General features: G+C 42.4%; 1 protein-coding gene across 1 annotated transcript; it reads right to left on the bottom strand.

The window, feature by feature from the left end:
- Nucleotides 1–2,689: 2,689 nt before the first annotated feature.
- On the bottom strand, nt 2,690–9,518 carry mpdu1b (mannose-P-dolichol utilization defect 1b). The gene is made up of 7 exons (XM_070854589.1): nt 9,345–9,518; nt 7,846–7,911; nt 6,940–7,072; nt 6,689–6,774; nt 5,659–5,777; nt 4,897–5,007; nt 2,690–3,333 (listed from the first exon to the last, which is right to left on the bottom strand). The coding sequence occupies exons 1-7, from the start codon at nt 9,469–9,471 to the stop codon at nt 3,199–3,201; spliced, it is 777 nt and encodes a 258-aa protein (XP_070710690.1). The 5' UTR covers nt 9,472–9,518; the 3' UTR covers nt 2,690–3,198.
- Nucleotides 9,519–10,624: the final 1,106 nt, after the last annotated feature.

Genomic DNA, 10,624 nt, shown 5'->3' with positions numbered 1-10,624 from the left:
GCTGTCTGCTGGTTAAACGAGCAGCCAGACAAGGCTGCAGACTATTCTAGCAGACTTCAAACACGCACCTGCATAAACATGCCCAATACGTTGATCGCGTGACGGTTTAAAAAAGAAAAGTCGCGTTTACAGGGCGGTCTGTGATTCTCTGCTACGGGTCCCGGGCAGGGACTAGAGATGTGACGTTCGCGAACGAGTCGAGTCTTTGAACGGCTCTTTTAAGTGAACGATGAGAACCGATTCGCAGTTGCGAGCCGTTCTTATATGCAAATTGCCCGCGCTGCCTTCATGTGTCACCTGTGTGCCCCACGAGTCTGAGTTGTCCACACTGCCTTCACCTGAACGACTAATGACATCGAGTTTGTGAACGCAGCTACAGATGCGCAGCATCAGGGGAGGAGATATTAGTGAGCGCTGCCCGACTGGACTGAAGAGATTCACATTCAGGGAGCAGGAGATATTAACGACCGAAGAAAAGTTATTTGTTATTGTTTCCATTGTTCGGATTCGAGTCAAGGAGCTGAGTTCCTGTTTGTAAAGTAGTTCAGGTGAACACACACCAGGTAGTTTAGTACAATTATGCATTCACATTTGTATCATGTCCTAATTTCTATTCTAGTTTTATATATATACTTATTTATTATTTTCATTTTATTTCTGTATTGTTAAAATGTTCATGTGTTTTGCATGGAAGTTATCTGCAGCCTACATAGCTTTATTGTGCCACAAAGTTTTTTAGGTGAGGGGAAAATTCAATAAGTTTGTTATAAGTTTGAATTATTCTGAACCAAATCTTCTTTTACAACTGCTACCAGTGATTGTTTCCTTGATGAAAACAAGTTACCCATGGTTGACTTCTAATGAATAAATAAGTAAATATAAGAACGAGTCAGTCGTTTGAACGGCTCCTGAAGATCCGGCTCCCTTCAAAGAGCCATAAAGCCCATCTCTAACAGGGACATGCGCGGTCAAACGCGCTAGCTACTAGTTAGCCTTCCAATTTATATCTACTAAAGAAGGGATACTCTGGGATAGGGAACAGGATAGGAAGGGATATTTGACTCCATTCAGTGCAAGTCATCAGAGGAAGGTAGTGACCATAAATGTGTTGAATGTTCCATCACTGCATTGCTGCTGTCAATCTTTATGTGTAATACCAAGGGTTACATTAGCTGTAGTTATGCAGTGTATGCCAACATATACTGTATATATAAAGTATACTCAGTATATATAGAAATAAATATATGTTTAACATTTTTAATGTAGGTAGATCATTGTGACCTGGTCATTTTAAAAGTAGCTCGCAAGCCGAAACAGTGTGAGCCCCCCTGGATACATGTCAGAGTGTAACATCTTACAATATATACTTACACTCAAACTTATTCAACCCCCACTGCAAATGGCTGAAAAAAGCTGCATTGGCAAGATTTACAATCTTCCAGCTGTGTTCCATGAACAACTTAAACAAGAACAAGTTAACTAGCTCAACACAACTAACATTACAGCTGGTTTCTCCAAATTCAACACAAAATGCCACTTTTAATGACTACTGCAGTCTAAAAATGATTCAGCCCCGAGTAGAATCCTTCATAAGAGCACTCATTTGCAAATCAGATGTTGTCTCAAGCACATCTGATGCATCTAGCGAAGAGCCTCATCAGGAAACTGGGACTTTTCAGGTTTATGGATCAGTGGTATGTCTGGATGAGGAAGAATACGCTGAAAAGAAGAATGATGCTCTGGGGCTGCTTTGCTTCTTCAGGCTCTGGAAACCTGCAGCGTTTGAAGGGCAACATGGATTCAATCAAGTATCAGGAAATCCAGGAGAAAACGTCATGCTGTCTGTGAGGAAGCTGAAGCTTTGGCGTCACTGGACCTTCCAACAGGACAATGATCCCAAACATACCTCACAGTCCACCAAGGCTTCAGAAACCGTCCTGGAAGATACTAGAGTGGTCGTCACAGTCACCTGACCTGAATCCCATAGAAAATGTCAGGATTTGAAGAAAACGTTTGCAACAGTCAAATACATGGGCTGTTCCTCACGAACACTGTCAGAACCTGGTTCAACTGAATGCCTTCGAAGGATATGTCGTCATGTAGTTCACTAACGTGTTTCTTTGTTAATTTAAACAGACTTTGCTCTGCTACTACAGCAGAAGGGGGAGCGATGGGTAACACCAAACATCTGTCAAATGTCAACTCTCGGGACAGACAGCTGTCATCATGCAGAGGACGTTGTGTTGTTCATGGGAAACATCTTTCACATAATCACTTTATTGTGAAATCTATATAAAATGTCTTCATAAACTCTTTGGATAATGTATGAGTTTATCAGTAAACTGATAATAAACTGATCATTATTGAACCTCTACTTTCAGTGCACGTGTATTTGAATAAAGCCAAACATTATACCTGCCTCCCATTAGTGTTAGCATTGTTACTGTGTGCACAGCTTTTAGCTCAGAGCACCACTGTGCCCAAGTTCAGTCTCACAGACTGCTAGCTCAACCGTAAACTTAGTTTAGTTTAAACCTGAGCTGAAACTGTTGTCCAAATATCTGTCAATGTGATCCTGTGCAGAGCTGCAGAAATATTTCAGAAGCATTTATAGCTGTTCAAATGGTAGCATCAATGATGTCATATCACCAAATACAGACCATTAAATACGTCTTATGCTTGTGCAAGCTAGTGTGGAATCATTTATGTGAAGTAATAAAACAACAAATCATTCTTAACAGGCATCCAGAGTCAAAACTGTTAAAACCATTTCAAAAACTTCATCTTGATGATTAGACTGGTGATCCGAAGCCCTGGATGTGAAAACAATCAACTGCCAAGTGCACAAACTGTTTCCAAACATTTAAACACATCAGTGTGAACACAGTGTGAACCTGATGGTACTGAGGAGAACTGAATCACAGCTGGGGAGTGTGGACCCAGCAGCCCTGCTCAGCTAAACACTACTGCTCATAAAGCCAGTGGGCCAGCATGGAAGATCTGCCTCGCACTTAGGTTCACATCCTCACTACAAAGTAAGTTTTGTCCAGCAGATTCAATGTTCAACACTTCCCAGTGGCTCTTATGTGCATTTCAATTTGTTCTTTCAAGTTTTGAAGACACCTCCGTGAGTGTTTAAAGTTGGATATGGAATGACAAGTGTTGCTTAATGATTGGAGTCTAGTTATTGTCCTTCGCCTACTCTTTCTTCTTCTTCTTCTTCTTCTTGTGTTCTGGGGAGCTGTTCCAGTAGTAGAGAACTTGCAGAGCGATGATGCCGTTACAGGTAGAGGATATGATGTAGGTGAAGGCCATCAGTGAATCTCCAGTTTCCTGCAGGAACACAACGTAGGTCAAAACTATCTCCTTGTGTGACGTGAACAAAAGCGGATATAAGCAGAAATAATGGTGTACTTTACATTCTGAAGAGTAATGTTAGATTAGCAACAAATTCCATTTCCGTTATGATGAAGGGTTACCTTACAGTGGCTGTACTTTCTCTTAGGGCTGGGTAGTTAACTGAATCAATATTCAGGTTGGCAGTTTAGACAGAAGCTGACATTATGAACTCTAACTGAACGTATCTGTTCGATGAATTAATTCCGTTAGGTAGGCTGTTATTTGCAACATACCCCTTAAATGGTTGTATTATATTTAATTTCCCTTTGGGGATTTATAAATTCATCTATTGTGATGAAAATACAACTCCACGCCGAGATCTGATTGGTCTGCCCATCTTGAATGTCACATCCTCCCCAAAAACAAAAAAAATAAATTAAAAAAGATGGCAGCCATCCATGAAGCTGCACTATTGTCTGGACTTTTTCCCTTTTCGAAGCAGGGAAGAAGCCGTCTTCGACAACTGGAAGACTGAGTTCAAAAGCAGAGGAGGACACTATTTTATGCAGCTGCTTTATTTCAGCCCCAGCATCCAGACGAAGATCTGGATGCAGGAATAGATTCAAAACTCATGGGAGAGGACAGTGACGGTGACCTCTATGTGTCAGACCTATGAGTCTGCTGGCGAACGTTTGATTTGATTTGCAGAGCAGGTAGTATGTGTAGTGTGGTGGAGAGTGTCCTCTGAATCACCGTGTGCCAGCTGAGAGGAAGGCTCTGCAGAGGGTGCTGAAGGCTGCCCCCCCACCATAGACATTTACATCAGATGCAGGAAGAGGGCCATCTGCATCATGAAATACTCCACCCACCCTTCACCCTCACTCTTCGGGAGGCTGTGGAGCACCACACTGAGGAGCCGCTTCTTTCCAGAAGCTGTTAGACTGTTGAACTCTGCCGGTGCTCTGTAGCTCCCCCTCATACCTGACACTCAACTACAGACACTTTACACTTCTACAGACCTATCCCACTGCACATTTCACTTTCTAACCCGGCCAACTGCATGTTGCACATTCAGATTCAGATAAATTAAATTCATGCTGCACTACAAGACAAGTACCTGAGAGAGGAAAGAAACGTAAAGGCAGAAAACACCAGGACTGTTACACAGGATGCATCTCATTTCATATCCTAAAACATGTTGAAATGAGATGACAGAAGCCATAGATGCACTATTCATAATATTGTAATCACACTTTCTATTCTAGTGAATGCATGTCTGGAGCAGCTCCTTAAGTGTTGAATCTTAAATAATACTCCTGTGTAATGCAGCGTCTTCTGTTCATTGTTCAGTAGAAAAGATCAAGCGCTCCACAGCAAAGATAGAGAATGTGAGCATGTGTGGATTTGATAGGATGTTGGTCTATTAACTGTTACAAAGGTAACTGTGAGAATTTATCATGATGTTTATTTGAGGTGATATCGCCCTGCCCTATGTGGATCTGTTCCCTGGTTGCCTGTTCTCTCTCTCTCTCTCTGACACACACACACACACACTACCTGTAGTGAAGTGAAGATGCGGGCGAGGGATCCAGCAAACAGCAGGAAGACCGAGATGGCGGACAGCTGGCCAGTGTGCCCGTTACGGAAGTTGGCGACTGCCTGGATGAGCTGGGACAACCACAGACACTGTCACTCTCTCCTGTGGTGTGCGTGTGCATGTACATCAGTAACTTTTCTTTATGTTCAGAAAGACACAAGATACATTTCTTTATGTTTTGCTGAATCTGCAACACAGAAAATCAGTCTACATCGGTTCCTCTTCCTGTATGTGCCGTTACCATAGACAACGACAACTGGAATACTTTAAACACTGATGAAAATGTGTCGTCAAATGTTTTAATTATGAAGGCATGATTTTGACTTCTAGGGAACATATTTTTGGTACGATTTTGAAGCAGACTAGCTCACTATCACTGGAGGTAGTGAGTCCTGCTGGCTGCAGCAGTCTGTGTATGTCTGTGAGTTCTGATTTAAAAACACATTATTTAGGCACAGGTTAGGACATCATGTGACATGTACCAGATGACATTGATTTGAACTGAAACTCTAATCTGAACCTAATGACAAAGATACAACGTCATTCATTCTCAAAGAAATGGGACAGCAGAGAAAAACAGATAGAATAATAGTTCTAATAGTTAATATAATAGTTAACCACTCACTGGTTGACAACATCCACAACATGCCATATAAGATGATATGAAAAATACAAGCGTTACATTATTATATACATATTAGATGGGTGTTGTCTTCACCTACCCTGCCGATGATGATGGCTGGCATGTTGGAGGCTTGCATGTAGGTAACAACTAACTTGGGAGTGACTGGAGACAGCAGGAGAACCAGCAGGCCAAAATACACAACCAGAAACAGGAAACCTGGGAGGAGAGAAACACACTCTGAAGGATTTCCTATCAGAACGGAGTCTGCTTTTAGATTCAGTTTTATTTCACAGTGTAAAAAGTGGCATAGGCTTGGGTTCCAGTTCAGGGCAACTGTGGCTCCTCAGTCAGGAGGTCAGGGGTTCGACACTGGACCACAACTTGATGCATAGCTTCAGTGTGTGAAAGCAACTCAGATTCCTCCTGAATGAATGATGTGTGAATGGGTGAATGAGGATGTGATGTAAACTCACTCCGAGTAGTCGAAATGACTAGAAAGACTTTATACAAATACAGACCATTTACCATTCAGCCTAGCCGAGACTGACCAAAGTAAAACAGCGATTTATTATGGACAGATTGGAATTTCCTCTCCAAGTTTTTTCTTCTATTTCCTGTAGCCAAAAACAAAACTGTTGCACTACAGGTCAGAGGATGTGATGGGTTACAGAATGCATTGTAACCAGTGTTAGGCTGATCAAGCCGTTGTTAAGTTTAAAATGATAGAGGCTGATAAACATTTATGCGAAGGGTACTTCTCTCCCTTGTCATGAGTTCCCTCCTCAGCCATGTTCAGTCAATGAGTCTAACAGAGATTGTGATTGGATGATTCAAGGAATTTGGTGGCCGCAGATCTTTTAAGAATTTAGACCTAAATCCAAAAGGGAATTGGCTATCAGAGCCCAGTCATGTGCTGTTAGGGGGAACTCTTTCCTCCTGATATTTAAGTTTAAAATGATATGTACAGTTTTCTGATTACAGCTTAAACATCATTCATTTGAGTTTGCTTTTCAAAATGTATCGTAGCTCTCAACTCTTCAGCTACAACTCTTCAGTAACCACGCAAGAGGGACTAATACTGACATCAGTTCTGATCCTGAATGACTGCAGTGTTCATGCAGTCTTACCTCTGCTGCTTCTTCCTCCATAGTGCTGAATGAGGAAGCCGATGGCGGCTGTCTGCAGCATGAGGAACAGAGCCTCGCCCCAGGCACTGAGGCGACATTTAGCAAATTACTCAATATTGAACAAAAAGGTGCAGAACTTGTAGTGTATAAACACTGTCCAGCTGTACAGTGGCTACAGAGGTAGAATTGTAGAAATTGAGTGTTTGTGTACATTTCGACTTTACACAGAATTAATATGAATGTGGCCCAACCTGAAGGGGAACTTGTTGGCGATACTGTAGGCCATTGTTCCTGTGATGGCCAGCAGCTCAAGCAGCACAGACTTGAAGCTCAGCCCCTCAGCGCTCTTTGCTCCCAGCATCTTAAAGACCTGAGGCAGCTTCACTGTGGACAAACAGGGAGGAGAGTCAGAGTAAACAGTGCCGGTATCTAATCTATGTACCTTCACCCCTTCCTCAGAACTGCCACCTAAGTGCCTTTGAACAAAACCCTTAACGCCCAACTGCAGTGGCTCTGCACATGGGCCAACGGGGCTGTCCCCCTCCAGTGCTGGAGGAATGGAGCCCTGCAGCTCTTTGTTACTCGCTGGTGGTTAATAAGCCACATCTGTCCAGGATCTACCCGAGTCCAGGTGTGGCCCGTGCAGGACTCTGACCCTCCAGGACTGGAAGTGAACAGCCCTGAGTCAGACTGTAGCTGTACTGGGCAGCATTCAGGTGTGAATAAATGGACCTGTGAGCTCAGGGACTTATTAGTTACATACTATTTCAGTGACTGGGCCTTTCAGTTACATTATGGTAATAATGTTGTATAATCACTTTTACACTGCTGTTGGAATATCCTCTGAAAACTACTACAGCACAATTACAGCTTTCAAGCTGCTGATCATTGGCATAAACATGATGAAAATCAATCTTATATACTTCTCACTGACCCAAACTAAATTGCCTGGTTTTCACTGACTAAAGCTTGACTAACACAATAATAATTGATTATTGTTTGTTTGATTCAAATCAAATTAACAAATGTTAAACTAAAACTAAATCAGTCTAACTGTATTGACAAGATTTCCACTGTATGTTTAAAGATTTTAATGTTCATGAGGTTCTGTGCACGCAGAGGTTAGAGGGAAGAGAAGGTGAGCTGAGGTGTGTTACCCATCACTGATCCCAGGATGATGCCGAGTCCCAGGCCTTTACTGAGTACAATCTTCAGACATGGTACTGGAAGCAAAAGAACACACATTAGCTGGCTGTCTCTCACGCACGCACGCACGCACGCACGCACGCACGCACGCACGCACGCACGCACGCACGCACGCACGCACGCACACACACACGCACACACACACACACACACACACACACACACACACACACACACACACACACACACACACACACACCAATTAAGTACTGAACAGAACGCATGAGTCTGCAAGCAAAAGAGAAGTAAAGACTATATTCTTCAAAATGAACAGATTTTAAATGCAGCAATTTCTGTCTGAAGTTTGACTCTGATTTTGTTGGTATGTTAAGGTGTGATCTTTTGTTCGACACTAGTGTTTTTGTAATATTGGCTTATGGACATGGGTCAGACAGGATTGTGGCTTATAGCCCCCCCCCGTTTGCACCTGGTCTGGCTCTGGTCTTGGACACGCAAGTACATTTGTCACCCTGTGTGGTTTTGCAGTCACTCTGCAGCACTTTGAACAAGAGTCAGCTTGCTATAGATCTAAAATGTAATGTAAAATCATGCTGATTGCATGAATCTTTTCGGTCATGTCTCTTTCAGTCTAAAGCATCTGCACAGTAGTCCTGTCAACACATGCAATTAAAATAAAGATCATTTAGAATTCCAACCAATGGCTGTTGCCTCACCATAAGAAACATGAGGTAAGGTAAACTGTGCAGGGGTCCCATGTCAGACGGGACAGACGTTTAATGCTACTGTACTCTGCATCTTATACATCTACATGTTCAGCACTAATTAGTCAAAGACAGACCGTGCCACCCACTCCCTCACACCACCCAGGATTTAATCCCACGATTTCATACTTGGAAGCAGAGAGGAACAAAGGTTCATCTCCTCTGCTGACCCACAAAATGCTGGAAAACATCTAATTTCCTTTGTGTACTGCAGTGATTTAGATAGAATGTAGTATTTTATTATATTTTGTAGTATTTTACTTCCCATGTTATATGTGACTGCAGTCATGGATGTTTTTTGTATTCACAGTCAAAAGGAATCAGGAGTCCTCAGATTCCCCCAACACTGCTGGATGTATTTGATCTGTAAAAATGCTTTTGAAGCACTACTTCCCTCAATGTTAACATAATCAGCCACCTCGCTTCCAATCCCAGGGACCAGTTCATGTCATGAATACATCCTGATCCGTGCAGGCACAAATGTTTCAAACAAACACAGCAAGCAGAGATCAGTTAGTGGAGGTATTTAGCATGAGACAGGCTGAGTAATTACTAATAAATGAGGTGAATATGTCTCACTTTAACTGACATATTAAATTAACTGAGCATTTTGACGTTCGCGTTCATCCATATAACCCTACAGTGGATTCTACACTGAGGAAACGCAGCTGACGCTTCACGTAGCTTCAGCTTCCGGGAGCCCTGTTCGGCTAAAAGGAGCCACTCACCGTCCAGGAAGTTGAAGTTCAGAAAGAACTCGTCATAACATGACTCAGGCATAAAATATGTCAACAGAAGTCCTTTAAGAGGATCCATAAAGGACGAGCCTTTATCCAGGACGGCTTTCTCCGCCATTGTGGAGGTTAGACGTGACGTTTCGCATCAGACGTGCAACAGATAAAGAGTCCCACCGGTGCGCACGGTGATACAAAGGTTCCGCTGGTTGAACACGGCCCCTTATGCTGTGACACACACAGGAGTCACTGAGCCAAGCAGGCGGACTGACATTAGCCCTTCGGTTCCTCCAGCGCCACGTAGTGGGCACACAGAGCGATATTTAACACTTATTTGTAGTATCCAATACTAGTCGGCTGGGTGGAGGGGGTCTATTTTATTTAATGATTAATTTATTTTTATTTATTTCTCATCTTATTTATTACAATCTCTTGATAGGAACATGTACTTGCATTCTTCCTTACAGTATATATGGGGGCTTGTTATTTGGTTAAAACAAACATTAACCTTAAATTTGATTTACATTAAGATTGCATTATTAAGTTATGTGTTTAAAGTAAGGAAGGAACCAGAGGAAGGATGTTTTTGAGCTCGTGTTATTTGAGAGTCGGTCTGGCACCAGCTGAAATGAACATCAAGACATCGTAGTGGGTTTTTTTAACACGGCCTGTGAGTGACATGAGTGGAGCAGGGTGACATCTGATGTGATTGCGTAGAAGATTGCAAAGAGCTCTGTTCACTCCCCCCACAGGACCTGCTCCCTGTCCTCCCACTACTGAGGAAACTATGTGTAGATATGATTGTGATGAGTATTTGATTCATTTTATTTATTGCAACAAATTGCAGACATTGACAAGTGCAGTTATGAAAGAAAGACATAATGATGAATAATACAAAATAAAGTAATTTAAGTAAATCTGTTCATCTATCCATCACTTTAAAGTAGCGAGGAGATCCTTCATCTATTCTTACTCTGTTCATTTGTATGATAAAGGACACTTTTCCCACAAAGAATGTACACAAAGTCGAAATGTACACAAACACTCAATTTCTACAATTCTACCTCTGTAGCCACTGTACAGCTGGACAGTGTTTATACACTACAAGTTCTTCACCTTTTTGTTCAAGAAGGATGCTTTGATTGAATCTTCATCAACAGTGACAGCAGATGGAAGTGAACTGAACAGAGTGCCTCTCTGTATCTCTCTGGGCAGCTCCTTCAGCTTCAGCCACGGTGTGTGAAGGAAAGGTACCACAGATCCTTCCTGCCTGC

Source organism: Pempheris klunzingeri, chromosome 23 (assembly GCF_042242105.1).
Source record: "Pempheris klunzingeri isolate RE-2024b chromosome 23, fPemKlu1.hap1, whole genome shotgun sequence".
NCBI classification, from domain to species: Eukaryota; Metazoa; Chordata; class Actinopteri; order Acropomatiformes; family Pempheridae; genus Pempheris; species Pempheris klunzingeri.
The sequence above is the reverse complement of the archived record's forward strand: the minus strand, read 5'-3'. Positions and strand labels throughout refer to the sequence as shown.